The sequence below is a fragment of the Sinohyriopsis cumingii genome, chromosome 6, assembly GCF_028554795.1.
Source record: "Sinohyriopsis cumingii isolate HCF-2022 chromosome 6, ASM2855479v2, whole genome shotgun sequence".
Classification (NCBI taxonomy): domain Eukaryota; kingdom Metazoa; phylum Mollusca; class Bivalvia; order Unionida; family Unionidae; genus Sinohyriopsis; species Sinohyriopsis cumingii.
The window spans coordinates 146,313,656-146,336,702 of NC_142966.1; the positions used below are offsets into that span (position 1 = coordinate 146,313,656).

Here is a 23,047-nt window from a genome sequence, read left to right on the forward strand (position 1 = left end):
GCATCTAACTGCAATTATTCTGACAGTTTTGAATCTCGCAGTCCAACTACAAGTCGATCTCTGATTATTTATTCATGTAGTGGCCCGAAATTACAATTATCTTCTAACACATAGATAGCTGTAACAAAAGTGTCCACTGTTAACTTTCATTAAATTTTGCCTTTTCAAAAATTGCATTCCTCTTTGGAATGAAATATGGCATGAATCTATCTGTCATGGGAATCCACTTCTTTTAATCTTCCTCTCTCAGGCTGAACAAAGACAAAATGTCATCAGCCTCACTTCTCATGGAATCAAGGTATTTACTTGAATTTCTTCCTCTTTTTCACTAAGTCCAGATGCTTGATGAAAGAGTTCAAAGCGCTGAAACCACTCTTCCCAAGATTCAAGTCTCGAAAAGTCAAATTTGTCCTGATTTGTAAATTGAAATGAAGCCATTTTCACTTCTGATTATTTCAATCCTGTGTTTTTACCACTGCCACCATGTAATGTTATTTGTTATTGAAGAATAACTGCAGAAGGCATTCTTTACTATTTATTAAATACAAGACATCAATACAGCTAGGAAGGGGAGTAAAGACTGCCCTGAGAGTATGTTTCCCACGGAACATAAACCCTAGTGAATGTATACCATAAACCAGCTGTTGGTGTGTATCGGTTCTAATCCAGTGTGGAATATCTGATTACTTTTACTGTTAAGTGATATTACAAAGCTACTTAGATTAAGGCTGACACAACACTCTTCAGATCTGCCTCTAGTTTATTTTCTTTGCACCATGCTGAAATTCATGTGGTTTTGAGCTTTTCTTATAGTCTGAATTAAATATTTAGATTTTTGTGGAAATTTGTAAATTCACATATCTTTTTCAAAAATATAATTTTTATATGGGATTTATTTAATTTTTACACTGCCAAAATTATCCACTGACAGTAAGCATTATTTTGTCAACAGCTTTAAACACTTGTGATAAGCAATTTTGTCTTGATTTTATATCCACATGCCTTAAGTATATTATAAAAAATACTCTTGATTAAACTAACAATCTACTATTGACTGATTTTCATATATTACTTTCTGGTCTTATTTTATAATGAATTAATGACCCCATGACTTGTAGACCTACTGAGCATTTTCTTGGAATAATTTGTTCTACAATACTTTAGAAATATTCCTCTTTGACAGACTGAAAGTATTGTGTTTTGTGGTCATCTTACTGTTCAACATGCAGTGGACCAGTTGGTTCACTGAAGATGCCTGATAACTCAGCTAGAGATTTCTTGCACTTCAAATATTGATGTGTAAATGTCTTCAAGGTCTCCATTTAGGACATCAAACTCATATGGCAAATGTAGCTAGCATTCTCCAGAAATCTGGATACAGCAGTTGGCTGGAAAATACTGGAAATCTTCATTACAATTAGCAACTGCAATTAAAAGCTGTAAAATGCCATAAAACAGACACAATAACCATTTAAAATAGGGTTGACTTGTAAAACACAAGGTGTTGAAACAAACAATAACCCTGTTTGAGCCTTTCCATCTCAGTATATCCAAATATTCATGACCATGTCGATTGTCAACCACATTTAAAACCATAACACTCACAAAAGCCAGCTGGATCATGAAATGGTATATTATATTGCAGACAAAACAATTACAACATCACTATGACTTAACACCTTAACAAACAATAAGTCACTTGTTCTGCTTATTACTTTATTAATGATTTGTATTATAATAATCTATCACATCAGAATTTTAATATAATAATCCTTTTATTTCTTATTACACCAATCATTTGTACCTATTCTCCTATTATGTGTTTGTACATGCATGCTTGTGTGTCTCTCCTGCAAGAAAGTTGCCTGGTTATTTTTGTATAACTCGGGAGGAAGTATCAACCAACCTGTATCTTGGAAATGTGTCAAATGCAAGAAAAACACATGACATCTCCCCTGCCAAACATTGCTGATGCTTTTGTTCTTTTTAAGTGTAGTAAAACTGCATTCATATATTTCTTAAGTGAATGTGTAAGTAAATTGGATGATTTAGTATACAAGTCACTTGTTTACCACAGGAGGAAGCAAGGGCAAGAACAAACACATAGAGTGGCAAGAAACCAGTCATCCAACAATCAATAAATTTGAGAACATGATGGTCCATTGTCTTGGAAAATATATCTATATAGCTATTATTGGCACCCATTACAAAAGAAAATGAATATAAAAAATTGGCAGTAAAATATTTTTATGTGTCTGAACCATCTTTAGTCTAAATGAGAATGATACCTTTAAGCAGTTCTGATTAATTGGAATGTTGTATGCATGTATGATACAATGGTACAATGATTAGAGCTTTGTGCTCCATCTTGACATGCACTCGTGTACAGATGGTGTATTCAAAATAGGACAATGACTATGGGAAAATACAAATCTTCACGAAGATGTACATTAGTCATTGCTTTCAAAATTGGCTTCTTTTAAGCATTTATTGTTAACAAGTAGAAAACTATTCTTGCAATAGGCATCGTTGTTAACGCTCTCCTCATTTAACACTGACTCCTCCTTACTCCTGACAAGATGAATGCGTGTCAGGTCTTCTCTATGTCTTAGTTGATGTTGTCGAAGGTGAGGCTTGACTGCATCACTGAAACGCTGGGGGAGAAAGAAAAAAAAAAAGATGAATGCATTCACAAATTACACCCTGTTTTCTAAACAGTTAAACATTGTCTGTACTATATTGTAGCGGAACATAATGAAGTATAAAAACCTACAATCCTTTGCAAATATGATAATGACTCACCTATCCAATGGAATGCCTCCATCAGTCTAGACAGGAATGAGAAACAGCTGTCTTTTGATTGTTATAATGTATGAAAATATATGACAAATATACAGAAAAGTTTCAAACTTACCTCAGTTAGGGATCCCTTTGAAGTGAACAACTTGTAAATCAAAGTTATGGGGATCCAAATAACAGATACTGAGGCAAGCATCCAGCCAATTGCAATGGCCCATGCAGGGTAATGGTATGTCATTGTCTTCCTCTTGTACTCAACCTCTGAGTAGCTTATTGCACCAAGGACAAACATACCCTGACAAAGCCAAAGAAAAGTTTATTTTCATCAATAAAATAACAGGTTTTTCAATTAAAAACAATAATTTGGTCCAAATGGTCTCTTGTAAGCAAGATTTTGATCGTCAAAAGCGATTCAGAAACTTAAATGAACATTAGGATTTGTTTTCTTAAATTTAAAAACATTTATTCAATATAATGCACTTCATGTTGCATTTCTTTATATGAAAACTATCTAAAAATATTATGCACAATACTTTATCAAATGAAATTGATATGGTCATTTAGGTTAATATACTGATATTATTTTTTTCTTCTCTAAGTAACACATAAAATAACACATCATGCTGTCACAAATTACATCATGCAAGACAAAGGCATAATGAACTGAAACTGCAAATTTATTTAAAAGTCATTTCAGTACTGCATTTCCTTGAAATAAAATTTGTAATTTCCATCATGTGATAATTAGAATATTATCTTTGTACTCATTCCAATGTAATTTATAAAACTCAATGAATGATCTCAATCTTTTGATAACAAGGGTCACAGAAGCTATAAATTTAGTCAAAGAATTTCAAAAATGTCTGTTTAAATTAAACTCTATTTATGTTCTTCTAGTTTAGATGTCAAACCAATCTTTTGATTGATTTCTATTTTATCTAGTTTAGATGTCAAACCAATCTTTTGATTGATTTCTATTATATGTTTTCAATGTTTTTTATATGCCGTAATGCTGCGTTTTTGTAAACAGTAACAGTAAAACAAAATTCCTTTAATATTTTCTCACTTTTCCCTGGACTGCATTTTCTACTAACCAATGAATAAATCAGGCATGAATTCCACCAACCCTTATTATTCTGGACTTGAAAACAAAAGTATTGAGCCCTGTGATTTGACTGGCTAAGATTTAAGCTTAAAATTGACTAAGTTGTTGTTGTTGTTGTTGTTGGGTTTAACGCCATGTTTCAGCACACGATAGGCTATGCATGGCGGCCAGTATTAATGGTGGAGGAAGAACCCAGGAAAACTCCGGGAAGAACCACCGACCCACGAGAAGCTACTGGCAAGCTTTCTCACATACCCACGTTAGCTGAATCCTAGACTCAAACCCACGCAGACAGAGGTGAGATGGCAGTGATCCATAACGGAGAGCGCTTTAGACCACTCGACCACTCGGGGCCCCAAAATTGACTAAGTAAACATCTTGATTTACTTTAAGATATATTCTGGCGAAATATGACTTCTTTTTTAATTTTCATTTTTCATATTGGAAGTAAACGTGATACATATTGCTCTGTAGTAAAAAAAGAAACTGTCATAATATTGCATACATGTCACTCTCCACACACAACTACCTTTTATACATGTGTGTACATGTATGTGTTTGATTTGGACTTTTAATATAGCTTTAACAATTTTTCAGTCATATCACTTCGATGTCTGCAGTGTAGCAGTTTATAGTGATGTCTGGCACTGGGGCAACATGCTGCAGACATGTAGCATGATGTCCCACCCATTCACATTATTCTGACAACAGGCCGACCAGTCCTAACACTAACCTCCTAATGCTGAGCACCAAGCAAGGCACCTGCCAGTACCTTTTTATAAGTCTTTGGTATGACTCGATCAGGGTTTGAAGCCGCAACCTCCTGCATCTGAGTTGGATGCTCTAAACGCTTAGGCCACCAGAGTGGTCACATTTTATACAAATAGGGAGAGATGTAAACATAACTTATCTCTAAGGCACATACCATGGTAAATAGTGGTGTCAGAATTGACCAGCAGAACTTCATCCAGGGAAACAGCCTAAATCCAAACATCATTTCAAGGTTGTCATAGAACCGATTTACCCCTGAAAAAAGGACACATTACATGTTAAGAACATTGGTCTCTATTGAAAAATGTATTTTCAACCCTTTTGAAACTAAGTGACTGATGTGGGATCACAAATTGCTTCTTGCATATTAATTATAAGATATTAGACATGTACATCTAAACAAATTAGGAGACCTGCAATTGACATACTTAACATTTGTAGGCATACATTCAAAGTTGTTTTTATTATGTTTTAATTGTACACCAACGATACCATACATACCATAATAGTATGGTTGAACATGGCATTATAACGACATCCAAAGATATTTTTGTTTAAAATGATAAACAATCTTCAGAAAAATGATAATCTTCAGAGAAATCAATTAAAAAACCTCTGCCATTTCAGTTTAGTTCTTGTTATATTTACATCAATTTTGAAAAGGAGTTTCAACATTTTTAACATAAAATTATCATTTAAAAATCAGTATAAAGTATTATATGTGAATTTTAATTTTCCATGTAAAAACGTCTACAAAGATGTACAGTATGCAATACATTTAATCATTATATATTATATTTCTTCCTTAAATTTTAAGGTATTCAAATATTATGACTCTTTGTCTTAAAACATGACATGGAAAGAATGTGAAACCAACAATTTAAGTAAATTATACAATTTATTTCTCAGTAATACAAAGTGAAAATTCAAGAGACACTTACATAAGGGTGAATTAAATCCAAATAAATCTAAATGTCCTATCACAAGTCTAAACAAACCCAGAATGTTCTGAATGATTTCCACTAGTTTTGAATGTCCTTATATAACACAATGATGCAACCCAGAATGTCTTTTAATGAGTTCAAAATAATCCAGTGTTGTTTATTAGTTACTAGCTGAATGAACTTTAGTAACTCAAAAGTGAATAAACACTTTAGTTATTCTAATGAATATTTTAAATAAAAAATTCCTCTCAAATTATATCTAAACACATCTGTAAATTCTGATCATATTTGGATTTCCTCAGACTGATGTAAAACATGAATTCATTATTTGTTTTTCAAATCCATTTTTATACAATTTTCCCTTGGCTTAGATGTGAATCACTCCAATGGAAAATTCCAATCTAATTGTAAACAAGACTGGGCCTAGAATATTCCAAACTCAAATGCTATGTAAACATATTATTTACAACTTAAAATCATAGACAAAAGTTAAGCACACAATATAAATCAAATATTTGTAACACATCCTTGTTCCAAATTAATTAAAAACAGCAAACTATCTTATTTAGCCATTCACTGTAAAGGTACATGTATAATATGATCATGAATTGATGAGGTGAATTTTTTAGATATGGTAGGAAAGGTTTTGTTTTGTGTGTGTGGAGATAACTAAGTTTATTGACAGGAAGATTAATGACAGCTGATGATATCGGATTTTCTAAAGTAAGGATCAGGCAGAAAATAAAAAAGTGCAATGAAATTTTTATATTTCAGCCAATATGGATTAAAAGTTTTATTTTTTAAGTACAGATCATGCAATAAACAAAGAAACAATAACCAAATTTTCATATTTTAGCCAACATGTACTCCACAAATTAATTTTACCAATAAATGTTTTGCATGCCAACTTTACAAAATTCTCAATAAGAAACTGTTTTAACTTTTTACACTCTGGATATGTTTGGATGTATGAAATAAATAAATCCAAATATAAACACCTTTAATTCATGGAAAGAGAAAGACTGATTGGTCTACCATCTCTCTGTCTCTCAGTAACACATGCAGACATAATAAGACAATAACTGGTCCTTCAAATACACTGCTAAAAGATATTGCAAATGCCACAATCATTTGTTTCAGAATTAAGTCCATGAAATGGATTAAAAAAATATGTGATCTCAAGGAAATATTTTGGATGACATATCAGACAAACACTGAAAACTGTTCTACTCTGTTATCAATAACTAGAAAAGGGGATATTGTGTTAGCATATTTGCTTTTAAACCCATGAAAAAATTGTATTGAACTGATGGATCTAAAAAGAACTGACTTTTATCAAATAAAGAGAAGTGCTGACGTGATCAGGACGAAGTGTGGTTCTTATTCATGAATTCAATATCGGTGGCTTATTAAAGTTTAAACCAACAAAATATTTTTAACTTTTCAATAAACTGTCAGGCTGTATGCACATGACTGATGTATATCAGGGAAAAAGGCCCATTTATTTTCAATATTTAAAAAGAGTCTATTATTTGCATTGTATGAATCAGCAACAACAAGAATGTTATTGCATTGTAGCCTTATGAAATTAAATTGATAAAAATCACAAAGATTATATGGGATGGGGTGGGGTGTCTTGGCTGCGGGCTGTACCCATGAAAGTACAGAATGAGACTGCATACACTGACCAGTGTATGAAAGATGTTTGTCAAGTGTATACATCAACTTTCAGTATGTAGTACATGCATCCAAGAATAAATTTTTCTAAGCAAAATACGAGAGACTTTGTGTTACTGGCTTTTGAATGCTTGTTTGTTGGTGAAAATTTTGATTTCTGTTTATGAATTATAAAGTAAAATAGTATATTAAATCTTTTTTATTCTCTTCATTCAAGTAATGTTATAAAATTAAATGGCTATTTATTTTCCTATATTTTTTAAAATGTGTAAACAAATTGAATCTTTACCAAAAATAATAATAATACACCCTGCACAACACAATCTGAAATAAAAACAAGTTTTACTCAAACTTTTACTCAAAACCAAATGTTATATTTACCTGAAGTATCAGTAGAAGCTAATATTAATTTTTTGTTCCTTAAAAATAATGATATTGCTTACACAGCTCACAGACAACACTTAAAGGTGCTTCCTGGACCTCTGAGGAACATAAATTAAAAGATTGTTGTTTATATATTGTACTCAACCAACATACCATATAGGTAAGCTACCACCACACATTCAAAGAAGGCCACAACAAGAATTATTCGGCTGGCTGAGTAGAAGTCGAACAACTGAAATACATACATCCCTCCCTGGAGAGGGAGGAGGTGGTTTAGTCAAAATGATTAAGCCCATTTATTTAAAATACAAGCACAGCTTGTGCACTGTGCGGAAAGTGAACAAAGTAAAATCCCTGTGTGAAGATCACATTGAAAATAATCAACAATAAAAGTGGAAGAACTTGGTTAAAACATTTCATTATAAATAACTGACATGTTAAATTGCAAAACTTTAGTATTACTTGAAGATACCTTTTTTGTGTGAAACCTTTGAAACTTATAAAAGGTAACATATCCATATTCAGACCTAATTTCTAGTGATGTTTATTAATTATGACAATAATCCTTAATTTGAAATGAATTTGAAATTTATTTCACTGTTAAAAGAGAACAAATGACTTTAATTAATTTTCTTACAAAGGAAAAGAAGATGATACTTAATTTATGTGTAAGAATGCATTATCTGTGCTGCATATGAACAAACCTCAGACACCATCGACAGGCCGATCAGGAATGAGATGGCACAGACAACACCAATTAGGACCTCCCTCCTGTATCCACGTCGAAACACATTTGGGAAAAGGTCCACTACAGCGGTTATAAGTCCTTCCACGCCTATAAACTGGAAACAAGTTAGTGGAACTGTAAGTATCAATGAAATGCAAACATCATCAGTGCATAGTTAGAGACATTGCTTTGCTTTAAATACAATGTAAGCAATTTTACCTGGAAAAGGTATTGTAAATGGTCACTATTGCAAATATTTTCCCTTTACAGCCAGTATTTAGTAATCAGTTTATTGTTTCATTTAACAGTGGGATAACAGCAAGAATGGCTGATGTATATTGGTGGTTATAGTATAAAAAATTTAGTTCAATAGGCGTATGACCACCAATATATGTCAGCCTGAAAACATCAAGCAGTTATCCTCATTGTAATATATTCTGACACATTTGTCAGCAAACAATAGCTGCAAAACAATAGTTTGTGGAAACAGATTACAGTGAGAACCTTCTGATTCCTATGGCATTATTGACTGTACTGATGGAAAGCTTTATGTTGAATCAATTAATAAGCGAATGTTTTAATTAGTTATTATTTATAGTTTTATTCAATTAATGAATAATTTATATTGTTAATGATAATTATCAATTCCTTTTCTCAGCATTTTTTTAAAGAAATAGCCTGTTGTAAATGTCCATTTATATGTGACATTTTGTACATGTATCCAAGAAAAATAATCTTTCCCATCATCTTAAAAAAACTTACACTATAAGACAATATAATAATGAAAACAAATAGAAACACTTCAAAACAATTAAATTCATGTCAGTAGGAACATGGGATGGTTTTAACAGAACAGGATAAAGATTTAAGAGAAAAGTATGAACCTTGTCCCAGTTTCACTAAACATCTCCATTCGTCTTCATCAAATTGATTAAACAATTTACATCTTTCTTACTGCTTGATTGGTAAGTGGTTTTTTTTCTTCACTGATCATTTTGTATGCAACGGGGATTAAATAATAGAGTTTTTGATTTTCAATAAAGTGTGTGTGTGATTAGCATTTTTAGCGTAGCCTTAACAATTTTTCAGTCATATCACTACGATGTCTGCAGTGTGGCAGTTTATAGTGATGTCCAGCATTTGGGGCATCATGCTGCAGACATGTAGCATGATGTCCCACCCAGTCACATTATCCTGACAACAGGCTGACCAGTCCCAACACTAACCTCTTAAAGCTGAGCGCCAAGCGAGGCAGCTGTTAGTACCATTTTTTTTTAGTCTTTGGTATGACTCAGCCAGGGATTGAACCCTCAACCTCCCGCTTCCAAGTAGGACGCTCTAACCACTAGGCCACCGGAGCGGTGATTTTCAGTTAAGGAATCATGGCTTATCTCTGATGAAATTTATAACAGAACACAGTCTGAAGAAGTGTTGAACTCTTTTTCAAGTTTATAAGGCCTCTGTGACATGTTTAGTGTTGGAAGACTTGTCTGTGTAAATGCACATGGAGGAATAACAAATCCTTAAACTGATATTTTTTCAGTCTTTGACTGATTTGATGGAAATACCATGAAATGCATTTGAGTATTCCATGGATCAAATATATGGAAAACATGTCTAACTGTGAACATCCGCTTCAAGTAAAATAAAACTGTATTCTAATGCATACATATAATAGAATATTGATCAACTATTTTTAGCACAGGTAAAAACAAGTATAAATTATTTTCTCTCTACCAACCTGACTATCAAGACCCAACAAAATCAGCATAAGGAAAAAGAGGCTGGACCACAAAGGACTGAGAGGCATCTGGGCCACAGCTTCCGGGTAAGCTATAAAAGCCAGGCCTGGGCCTGTTATAAAAATTGAAAAATGGAAAATTTGTAACTTGTTTAGGAGTGAATATTTGTTAGGACCGATTCTTGTTAGTGTTGAGACAAGTATACAGGCTGTAATGTTTAGAAAGCAAAATTCTATTTACACTGATAGTATTGGTAAAACTCGATTCGGTTTTGGACTTCTTTAAGCTCCAGGAATTCAGCATTTTGAGTCTCTCCCATGGGATATGTGATTTATGAAACTGGTGACTCTTTTAAACTTGATTTCTGGGGGAAGGAGGAAGCTTGGACATTACTGTTATGTCCATTGTGAGTAATCATAATCTATCCTATGGGGTATTCATTTCATGGGTATTTCTGATATGTCCATTGGGAGTAATCATAATCTATACTATGGGGTATTCATTTATGTTATGTCCATTGTGAGTAATCATAATCTATACTATGAGGTATTCATTTCTGTTATGTCCATTGTGAGTAATCATAATCTATACTATGGTGTATTCATTTATGTTATGTCCATTGTGAGTAATCATAATCTATACTACGGGGTATTCATTTCATGGGTATTTCTGCTATGTCCATTAGGAGTAATCATAATCTATACTTTGGGGTATTCATTTCATGGGTATTTCTGTTATGTCCCTTGTGAGTAATCATAATCTATTCTTTGGGTTATTCATTTATGTTATGTCCATTGTGAGTAATCATAATCTGTACTATGGGGTATTCATTTCATGGACATTTCTGTTATATCCATTGTGAGTAATCATAATCTATACTATGGGGTATTCATTTATGTTATGTCCATTGTGAGTAATCATAATCTATACTATGAGGTATTCATTTCTCTAATGTCCATTGTGAGTAGTCATAATCTATACTATGGGGTATTCATTTCAGTCTCTTACCTATAGAGCATTCACTCCAGCTAATACACTATTGAATGAGATATTTAATTCAATACATAATAAGGCTATACTTTGCACCTAAATGTGACACACCAAAGGATTAAACTGTACTCAACACCAATATGTCACACACAAAGGATTCAACAATACTCAATACAAATATAAAGCACACCAATGGATTAAACTGTGCTCAATACCTATATGTCACACACCAAAGGATTCAACCATGCTCAACACAAATATAAGGCACACTAAAAGAATTAAACTGTGCTCAACACATATATGAGGCACACAAATGGATTAAACTGCTCAACACCAATATGTCACACAGCAAACGATTCAACCATGCTCAACACCAATATAAGGCACACCAAAAGAATTAAATTGTGCTCAACACATATATGAGGCACACAAAAGGATTAAACTGTGCACAACACCTATATGAGGCACACAAAAGGATTAAACTGTGCTCAACACCTATATGAAACACACAAAAGGATTAAACTATGCTCAACTCCAATATGAGGCACATCAAAAGATTAAATTGCCCAACACCAATATGAGGCACATCAGTGGATTCAATTGTGGTCAACACCTGTATGAGGTACATTAAAAGCTTGAACAGTACTCAACACATATATGAGGCACATCAAAGGATTTAAATGTGCCCATGACATATATGAGACGCATCAAAGGATTCAAATACGCCCAAGACCTATATGAGACACATCAATGGATTCAATTGTGCTCAACACCTATATGAAGTACATTAAAGGATTCAAATGTGCCCAAGACCTGTATGAGACACGTCAAAAGATTAAACTGTGCTCAACACCTATATGAGGCTATGGATAATCCAGATTCTAGTCAGAAACTTGCTGACGACATTACTACTGTATACACTCACTTAGAAGCCTTGCTATTAATCATGACTGGTACAGACCCACATCATAATGACATTTTTGCACCATACAGTGTCCACCTTAATAAGACCTAATTTCAGATGAATGTGCTGCACTAATTGGAAAAGTTTTCAGTTTGGTTTTCTGAAGATTGTGCAGTTGAGATAGATACTTGTCATAATGAATTCAATCTTTGGTAATTTGGGAGAAAAGATGAATTTGTTATAATCAGTTAGAGCATATGGCATCAGAGAAGTAAATTTTTCTTGAATTATACTGGATTCTTTTTGGTATCACTAAATTGTAGCAGGGTATTTGTGCTATTTTAGACCATGTAGGAAAATATTAATCTATTTTTCAGTCTACATTGCTTTTGGTTTCCAAAACCACTTATTTAAAATTTGAGGCTCCAAGTCAGGTCCAACCTAGAAACAACACATACCCCAATCTGCCATAGCAGATCTTACTCTATGGTGTTTGTTTTACTTATTACTTCCAAGAAAACTGCATTGATCCAGATCTGCTGGTGCTTTATGCAATGGCAGATCTGAGTCAATACAGATGCAGTTGAGAACAGACTTATAAGCAAGTACATGTGGCATTTCTTTAGATACTTGTTCTGATTAAGTCATCAATGAAACTGATTTTAAGCTAGCAACTTTAATGTATGCGGTCAGACATAATTCCCAGTTTAGCAGCTGCTATGGTGACTATGGGTAAAATATTAGTAAAAGAGGCTTCTAACCTGATTCAGCCACCTCAGCAACAGACACTCCCTGTCTGCGGGCCATATAGCCAAGGACAGAGAAGATCACCATACCAGCTAGCAAACTGGTCAAACTATTCACAACAGCAAATAGTATTGAATCTCTGAAATGGACAAAGTTACTGTATTGAGTATTAACAAGAATAAAATTTGGCATGTTAGAAATAGGGGTGAAGGGCAACACAAATGTGACAGATATGTTATCCTGTGTTATGTGTCTCAAAATGGGATGAAATAATTGTAAACAATGCCTAATTTATATTAAAAAAAAAACATAAAAACATCATGTTTTTTCCAAAGTATGTCAACAAATATACATGGTCTGAATATATATAATCTTAATTATCCTGAGAAAAACACTTACCTGTAGCAGTTGTGATTAAAGCGATTATAGCTTCCAAGGGCAGTGAGAGTTCCCAGGGAGATTGAATAGGAGAAGAATATCTGGGTAGCTGCATCAACCCACACCTGTAAGGATTATCAACAATTAAAACGTAGTCCTAAGATGCACAGATTTTATAAATGATATAAACTTTTTCAGTACCGTGCACATGGCAAATAAGTTAGAAATTTAAACAAAAACAATTTAGCTAATTTGAAGCTAATGAATATTCAGTGGATAGTCCTGCTTGAGACATCAGAGATTGCAGTAACCCTTTAGAGCATTTTCATTGGTTATTTGCCAATTATTTGTATGAATATACAACTTAAACCACGTGTTACCTTAGACTTCTAATACCATTAAAATGATGTTGATCAGAAATTTAGTGTACCAACGGTTGCAATTTCAGACTTAAAAGGTTGGTCGGAAATATAACAATTATAATTCTTTTCTAAATTCGAAAATTTCTCCCACAAATGATTGTCCAGCTAAACTGTGACTTTGGTGCCTAGAGGTACTACTGTACATTTCCTTTATAGTTTCTCACTTGCAAGAAAATATCTGGAAAATAGTTTCAAAATACAAGACTCTATATATGTTTGAAAGGCACAAACCGCCTGCATGTAAACTAAACAAGCAAAACTTTCACAAGAACCAAAATCAAACGTTGGGTTATATCATCAGTAATGTGTCTCCATTAAAAGGAAGGTTGCATTGTTGGTTGTGTCTCTGCACTGTAATATACACGAACGAACGAACGAACGACCGACAGACAGACAGATACATACATACATACAGGGCCGGCGCTACCATATAGGCAAACTAGGCAGCCGCCTAGGGCGCTGATTTCAGGGGGCGCATTTCTCCAAATCAACAACAGTTTAGAAAAATAAATAGATACATTTCAGTTTTATTGAGGGTCGTTTTTATCCTGGTTTATTTCATACAGGGACAAATAATCGGGTAGATTCAGTCTGACCGAAACACCAGGCTGACCGAAACAAGCAAAATCAGTCAGTGAAAATCGCGCGTATACGAAACTTTCAGGACGTAATTACGTTCCCGTGTTTTTATAGTCCACGAGTTTTTCCGTGGGATCACGCGTATACGAAACCTTCAGTTTGCCACGGAAACCAAATTGAGGGGGTAACTCCTTATTTTAATGGTATAAACAAGGAAAGAATTGGGCAGACAAATTTGCCCATTTCATGAACTGGGCAATTTGACAGATTGGCCGTAACATATATATATATATATATATATATATATATATATATATATATATATATATATATATATATATATATATATTTTCCAGCGTGCCATGGCGGAAAAAAAGAAAAAACCCTCTGGAGCCCAGTACCGCAAACGAAAAGCAGAACAAATTAAGGGGCTAGCAAAACAAGAGGGGTTCTTCCTGAAATACCTTCGTCCAGAGAAAGCAAAACGATGACTGCTCTTGCTGAAATTAGCACTGGGAGCACTGAATGTTGTGAACCTACTACACATGATCAACGCTTTTTTTTTTGCGGGGGGGGGGGGTCCAGACATTTGAGCACAGAGGGGTAATTTTTTTTTTAAATTACCCTTGGTCTGTGCTCAAATGTTGAAATATTTTTTATAAAAATTTATTTATAAATTTTGAAATTGATATTTTCCCGGGGGGTGGGGTGGGCGCCAGAATCTAACCTTGCCTAGGGCGCCATATAGTCTGGCGCCGGCCCTGCATACATACCATACATACATACATACATAGATGTTCTCTTAAATAGATAGCTATCTAAATCAGCCATTTAGCCTGTTTATTATGCATGCGCTACCTGTGAGTCTAAAACTTTCGACCAGTCAGGAAGAAGATAATATTTAAGTCCATCAACAGCGCCATCAAGGGTAACACCTCGTACGAGTAGAACGAGTATAAGTATGTATGGACTGGTCGCTGTAAAGTACACAACCTGAAAAAGTGGACATTAAAAACAAAAACATTGTCCGAAAATAAAACGCAAAAGAAATCATGCTTTTCATTCTTAGACATTAAACATTTTGCCCTTGATACAATTATCAATTATTTTTAGAAATTTTATAAACTCAGTGTCTAATAAAAAGAATACAAGAATAATTGATGATTAATTATAATTTGGTTTTACAATTTAAACATACAATTTTAAAGCTATATTTCCTCAAGGATATACTTTTCATCAAAGATTTCTAAAACCAGTCTCAACTAATATGACTCTCCTTTTGATATGTTTCGTAAAAACTTTGCAAAATATCGATCACAAACTTTAAATTTGACAGGAAATTGCTACAAATGTAAAACCAATGAAACTATCAAACCTGCTATTCTAAATATGACGGAAAGACCGCTAAATGCAGTGTAAAGTGATTACAAGTAAAAATTGAGATAAGCGAAAATTCTGAGGCTGTTTATGTGTGTCCCCTCCAACAGAAGAAATCTTTATGCTGCATCTGCCTTAAAGATGTCCTGCCAAATACACTTATTCATGACTAATAAATATAAAGAACATGTCCGAGTTGTGGAAAACAATAAAATGAAATTTTGTTACTATAGTAAATAAAATTACTCATAAATGACGTTTTGAATTTCCCTCGAGCGAACACAACGATACGAGACAAACTGTACGAATTTTAAAATTATATATTTAGATCTTTATTTTCCCGCATCAACATCCATGATTTTGATTTATCTGTAAATTATGGTTTAGCCATGAAAATGATCTTATCTAAGTAACTTTACACCGCTTGTGAAACAAGTGGTTTTTGTTTCCATTTTCGAAACAAAATCCTTAATGGAAGAGGCCCAAAATAGAGATATCAACAAACATGTAGAAGTACCTTTCCGGACGATTTTATACCCTTCCATATGCAGAAATACACAACAATCCAGGCCAGTAAGAGACAGAGGGCGAGGTCCCATTTAATTGTTCCCGGTTGGCCTACCCCGGTAGAAAGTTGCAGGACTTTGCGCCTGAAGAAATTTGATGCTATGCAAAAGTGAAGTCACACTTACACTAAGTTAAATGTTAATCACACTAAGCTATTTAAAAGTGAATCACACTTAGACTTAAAAGTGAATCACACTTAGTTAATTTGAAGTGAATCACACATGTACTTACTTATAAGTGAATAACACTTACAATTCCTTAAAAGTGAAAGCACACTTACAGTTACTTAAAAGTGAATCACACTTAACTATTAAAAAGTGAAATCACACTTACACTTACTTTAAAGTTGAGTCAAACTTACATTTTCATATGCCAACTACATGCTCAGTGAAGTAAGTCAATCATGGTGAAATGGTAATGTGAAACCTGTTAAAGAAGCACAATGTATCCTTTCAAGCAATTCTGTGATACACAGATCTAAACAATACATCAAAAATTGCCCATCATGTACGAGTGTCATCTTGTATAGAGAACGCGTTCGTAATGCACACATTTATTTTTTATTTTTGAAGCAACAAGGAAAATGTTCTAAAAAGCAGAAGACCAGGACTGCATGTCATTAAACAACGTACACCAAAGATTGCCCTTGTTTTTTGTGCATTTTTCACTTGTTTCATGGATAATTTTCTGTATGTGAAAATTTGCAACATTACTCTGCAGAAATTAATTCCTTCAGTGTAATTGAGGAATGACTGTTTTTAATTTCTTTATTTATTTGTAATCAGAAAGTACATTTTTACTATGCACTGAAAAACAATACACCAGCACCTAAACTCACATGCACAGAGCAGCATTTTTCTTTAAAAATATTTTCCTTTATTACGTCATTTAAGTAAGAATTACAAAATATGTATATTTAGTCAAATGGAAGGAAACATACACAGTTAAATATGTTACACATGTTTAAAGGTGTGGGTGTTCATTTTTTAATAATATGAAACAGTCTAGCTTGTGATGTTCAATCCCTAAAATTGGAACATATACCTAGTACTTAGAAACAAAAGTAAAAAATATTACGGTGTAGAAGCAAATTTCAGAAAGTTATGGAGTTAATTTGATAAAGAAATTAAAAGGATTATAACATTTTTTATAAACCGTCATAATAAGTGGGGTTTTTTTAAATTTCTTAATTATTATTATTATTATTATTTATATTATTGAGACATCAATGTTTCCACTTGACGATTATCGTTATTTTTGTTTTAAACAAAATATGTCCCTTAAGAGGATAAATATTCAGAATTAATTTTCCAAAAATACTAAGAGTCATATTTTGAAATAAAAGCCACACGTTCATTGAAACTGTTTCTTATTAAAGGCATTCCGTAAATGAAAAATAAGTTACAGGAAGTTGAAGAAAAAAATAAGACTATAAAATATCATACATACAAATGCGATTTAATCAAGTGACCTAAATTATTAATAAATATGTCAGAGTCAAACAATTCTGTTTCAATTAAAAGATCCTACTATATATATATATATATATATATATATATATATATATATATATATATATATATATATATATATACCATACAATGTATTTTGCATAGCGGTCAGCTTAGATTCTTTCATTGTTACTTCGAATAATGGTATGGTAATAAATATTTAGATACATAGCATTTCGTACCATTACATATTATATCTGAATCGTGTTGACTTAAAAGCATAACGATTTGAACTATTTTCCTTGTCAATTCACGAATATTCATCCATGACATCAAGCACATGTATAATATTGTGTCAACAAATTCTGTAACAAAAATCATAATGATTTGAACTATTTTCCTTGTCAATTCACGAATATTCATCCATGACATCAAGCACATACAGTGTATATAATAATGTGTCAACAGATTCTGTAACAAAAATGTATTATATCAACATCATATTCAAAGCGTTTTATAATAAATACTTTAGTTTTCTTTTCGTCCAGATTTTACCGTTATCACTGTATTGAACATATCAACAAACTCTGGACCAAATGATGGATTAAATAAATGGTCGAGTAAAGGTTGGAAACTAAAATAACCCTGACTTTAGTCAGATTATATTGCATGTGAATATTATTAGTGGCAACTTCTGCAATTACTGTTAAGATGAAATTCCTCACATAAAACATCTGGCCTTCTTGGCACACAATAAATATACACGCAGCTTGAAAAGTTTGATAAAGGTATACAATTTTTAGATGAGCATACAATAAACAAGTATATAAAATACAAAGAATTGAATTTTTTCTTCACGGTTTTATTTTCATTTCATCAAAATATAATTTGTATATGATGCACACCGGAACAAAAGTGCAAAGGTAAAACTTCAAATCGAGAATATGCAAATAACTATATGAAATCATGTTTTGTTTACCTTCCAATTCACTAATTAACATATCTTACATTTATGCAAGTGAAAAACCTCACATGGAGCACAACATGTATAATGATAAATCTACCTACCACGAAATTCAAAAGCTATTTCTGAAACGTTGATGACCTAAAATATTATCATCTGAAGGGCAGCAGCCTGGAATTTTATATCGAACGAGGATTTCTTTTTTCTTCACCCCAAGATAATTTAGTTCAGTTAGCGTAATGAATATTATAATTATTTATCTTTTTTAATAAGAAAAATAAGCAAGCATATTTGTTTAAAGTTACATAGGGCAAGAAGTTCTTTTTCAAAACACACACACACACACACACACCAAAACAAAGTTATTAAATGGTTGGCCCTATGGCAAAAATAGGAAGAATGGGAATTCCTGAGGTTGGAAGAACGTAGACCTTCATCAGTGTCACACAGATCAAAATACTACAGGTAGTTCACGATTTTAATCAGATTAGGTGAGACTAATTATATTTGTATTCCTCACTCATGGCTAACTGAAGCGCTGTATAATAACATTATTCTTTAAATCAGCAATAGGTTCTACCGCCCCATTTTGTTTTACTTTCTTCCCCACCTACGTCCATTTCGGTCTCTTTGGAAAAAAATTCACCTGTGCGCTCTTGCATTAAGTATTATGTCATTTTATTACAAAATGTAAATGTTAAGAACTTCTGTCTTCTTCTTTTACTGTCACATGAACAGGCCGAAATTGTTATGACCACATTTTTGTGCATTAAACAGCGATATATGAATATATCAATAGATATATCCAAATAACTAGCATAGACATAAATGAATATTCCTGGTTTGCGTAATTCACATTTACTTTCAGACAGCTTCGCACAATTATTCATAATTTCATATCTGCAAAACTTAATGATTCAGTGTGTAAGTCATGACAAGAGACCCATTTGTGTCTGGCATTGCAGTTAACCATTTATACAGGGGTGCAACGATAAGCCCAAAACCGTATTGAAATATACCAAACCCATATTGCAATACGTATTGCAATCAGTATCACTTAAAGAAAACAATAATATAACCACAAGTCTGTCGGCGTTTTAAAATTCCCACACTGCACTTTTTGTTTTTTTTTTGTTGGAAATAATTTTAAAATCCATTTAAAAAAAATAATACATTTCTGAAAATTTGAATTATGGGTCTACATGCCTGTCAACTAACCTGAAAAACTAGTCGACGTTAATCAATATTTTGGAGACAAGAAAAAGGGTGATAAGGTGATGTAAGCACTTTGATCTGACCGACCATGTATTTCACATGGAAAACATCAGACTGGACACAAAAAACAAATTATTTTAGAGGAACTGATATATTTACGAACACGGAGAGGGCCCCGAGTGGTCTAAAGCGCTCACCGTTCCGGATCACTGCCATCTCACCTCTGTCTGCGTGGGTTCGAGTCCAAGACTCGGCTAGCGTGGGTACGTGGGAAAGCCTGCCAGTAGCTTCTCGTGGGTAGGTGGTTCTTCCCTGGGTTTTCCAGGGTTCTTCCTCCACCAGTTATACTGGCCGCCATGTATAGCCTATCTTGTGCTGAAAAATGGCGTTAAACCCTAGAACAACAACAACAACGAGTACTGTTCATTTCGTGCCATAACGAACAGGATATACATATCTGAGACAAACTGAGGTTCATAAATTATCATTTATAACTGGAAAAATATCCCCTGGTATTGATGTGTCACCACCAGTTAAACTTTGCCAAAATAATGGTAGTGTGCATCTAGTTTTACATTCTCTTTCACTCTCGTACTAAACGTGCATCTAGGAAAACAAAAGAAAATAAGGTTCTTGAATTAAATTGGAAAAAGTGTGCTGTATACAGAGATTTGTTGGATTAAACTAAAACCGTGAAAAAGTCGTGGTACAGACAACTGTATTGTGGTATGTATTGCCAGAATGGCAAACCGCAATATACCGGTATACTGGTGTATCGTTGCACCCCCACGTGTACACCTGTGGCAATAAAGCCTCAAATAGCACAATGATTAACACCTGCAATGTATGCTCGTACTTCATACATAAACGTCCTACGACTCTTCAAGTTTCAACGTGGCATATCCTGTTAATTATGCTTGCCGGTTGCTTCGTCAACCGCGCTAATTTTAAAGCCAGATAAAAATAACAATGTAACTTCTTGACTGGACAGCAAACATCCTAGTCCAGTTGTATCCGTTCACATCAAGTCTAACTTTTCTTTAGCAGCGTCGTTTGATATAAGTATGACATATTTACTACATTAATTTTTGGAAAGAGTATTCAGATTTACATCTAACAGCTGCACTGAGAGAGAGAAAGAGAGAGTGAATCTATACGTTGTATATTTCCCAGAAATGTTAATTTTTCCAGTTATGTTTGATATGAAAAATGTGGGATTTAAGCTAAAAATACAAAAATGTATATTGAACACATACAAACACACGGATATTTTGCTGTTTCAGTTATGTGTTACTACAGTTTCATTCTTATCACCAAAAAAAAAAACCAAACAACCTAAAGCAATTAAACCGTATAAAGCTGATATCTGTGGATATTTCGCAGTCCTTTATTACACATGCATGCTGAATAAAGCCTTTCGAGCTTGTGACTAGGGTTGAACGCTTGGTGTGTATCAATTTTTCAAAAATGGCTTAAATCTAGCAGTTAAAGCCAGTCAGAGGAACATAGCTGTATATGACAATCCAGCTTTGCTAGCCAAGGTTCCAATATGTTAACCCTATGTACACCTTGGCGGCTCGAGCAGATACTATAGTACTTTGTCCTAGCGACATATATTGGATTTCAGGAATTGCCTCCCTTATTATTTATGTGATGCCGAGTAGCCAACAGCCTGTAAAAGCGGTTCATTGTATATCGATCGAAAACTGTGGAAGCAATTCTTCAAAAGAATAATTTATAAATTTAACATCGAAATGTATGACTACGTACCAAGAGAGAAGTCAATACAGATGAATTTGCTTATCCATGAGTCCATTCCAGTTAAGTGCTCCCCTTGTCTCGATCATGTAGGAACAGAAGTTCAAATTTGACAACTTAATTATGATTCGATGCGGTACCTTGCTGCCGCATCCAATGAAATTCGCAGACCCTAAGCACATATATGATCGATGCGCCAAGGTGTAGATAGGATGACAATCATCAAGGCTCATTCACTGGGTACAAAATTTTAAATCGAGTAGACATGATAAATATTTTTATTATAGCAACGTTATACACCGATGTCTTTGCAATGTTTGATGTTTGCCATTGGTCTAATTTGTTTTCTATGAAAATATCAACGAACTAACCATAAAGAATTCTATACACCGTGTTCATATACACTAATCTACTAAGCCTGGACCAATATCAGTTTTATGAACCCGAACTAGGATGGTCACTAGCTAAGTCAGCAATCCATATGTGACTAATCAACATGGGCGCCCGCACATAATGGCACCCCACCCCGATTTCACCTCTAAACATGTTTTTGCCTCAATTCTTTGAATCAGTTTTACTCACTCAATACCAGAATCATGTGACGCCATTTGTGGAAAGAATTGTCTTCGAGTACGGTTTTAAAGTGCGGGGAACTAACTCAGCTGACCACACGCCAATCACCTCATTAATAGCCTGTTGTTTTAATTATGTCATATATTTATAGAATAAAATAATAAAATAATAATAAAAATGAAACATTTCGTACACTTCTACTACTTCCAAGCGTTCTACGTTTGGATTATCGTTGTAAGCCACAGAAGACAATCCACTATGCTCCTTCATCACCCGTGGCCGCATGTGTTGAGATTTCCTCGTTTCTAGTGAACGCGAATAAACCTGATTAGAGAAAAATGGCCTTTCATGCTCTTGCAATGAGCCAATCAAGTTCATCATCAAAGCAGTCACTTATTGATTGATATAAAGGGTCCTTTCACAGACATGCAAGAGATTGTTAAACTGTGTTGTTGATGACGTATTTTGGTTAATACGTACTCATCAAAAACCAATAAATCTCTGCACAGACATCCATGGGTGATGAAGAAGAGTAGCGAATTGTTGTATAATTAAACTCAGTATATTTCCGGGAGAGCCTATATTCCTCAACGGTTATGCCTTCTTGTGCGTCCGTTAAATCTTATACTGTTTGTTGCCTTTGCAAATAATAGTTCGTGTTCATTTTGCGTTTGCATTTTAAATTAGGCTCTCTTCTAACAATCAGTCTAAAGCTTTTGAATTTACCGTTGGCAGCATATATATGTAATCGTCAACAGTTAAAATCCGAAGAATTTCTCTAGGTTTAGTTTTCACGATACAAAGAATTGCGTATTTTCCATTTTCCAGATGGAGTAATGATCTAAAGATAACACCAAGAAGTATGTTAGAATCCTCGAGATTAATTTCGAGTCAAACAATTTCAACATCATAGTAGTCTAAATACGATATTCTTAAAAACTTTTAATTTAGTGTTACAAAACACTGCTATGTC

The 23,047-nt window shown here is 33.6% G+C and overlaps 1 protein-coding gene across 16 annotated transcripts in view; it reads right to left on the bottom strand.

Annotated features, from left to right (window-relative positions):
* Nucleotides 1-1,699: 1,699 nt before the first annotated feature.
* The window catches only part of LOC149798216 (sodium- and chloride-dependent taurine transporter-like), a 58,213-nt gene continuing 36,865 nt past the window's right edge, over nucleotides 1,700-23,047 (bottom strand). For all 16 annotated transcript variants that reach the window (XM_089963309.1, XM_089963313.1, XM_089963305.1 and 13 more), the window contains 10 exons: nucleotides 16,064-16,196; nucleotides 15,028-15,162; nucleotides 13,190-13,293; nucleotides 12,805-12,929; nucleotides 10,149-10,261; nucleotides 8,385-8,522; nucleotides 7,834-7,933; nucleotides 4,830-4,930; nucleotides 2,915-3,094; nucleotides 1,700-2,654 (listed from right to left, as the gene is read on the bottom strand). In XM_089963309.1, coding sequence (XP_089819435.1) covers nucleotides 2,451-2,654; nucleotides 2,915-3,094; nucleotides 4,830-4,930; nucleotides 7,834-7,933; nucleotides 8,385-8,522; nucleotides 10,149-10,261; nucleotides 12,805-12,929; nucleotides 13,190-13,293; nucleotides 15,028-15,162; nucleotides 16,064-16,196 — 1,333 coding nt within the window. In that variant the 3' untranslated portion in view covers nucleotides 1,700-2,450. The remainder of the gene's footprint in view (nucleotides 2,655-2,914; nucleotides 3,095-4,829; nucleotides 4,931-7,833; nucleotides 7,934-8,384; nucleotides 8,523-10,148; nucleotides 10,262-12,804; nucleotides 12,930-13,189; nucleotides 13,294-15,027; nucleotides 15,163-16,063; nucleotides 16,197-23,047) is intronic.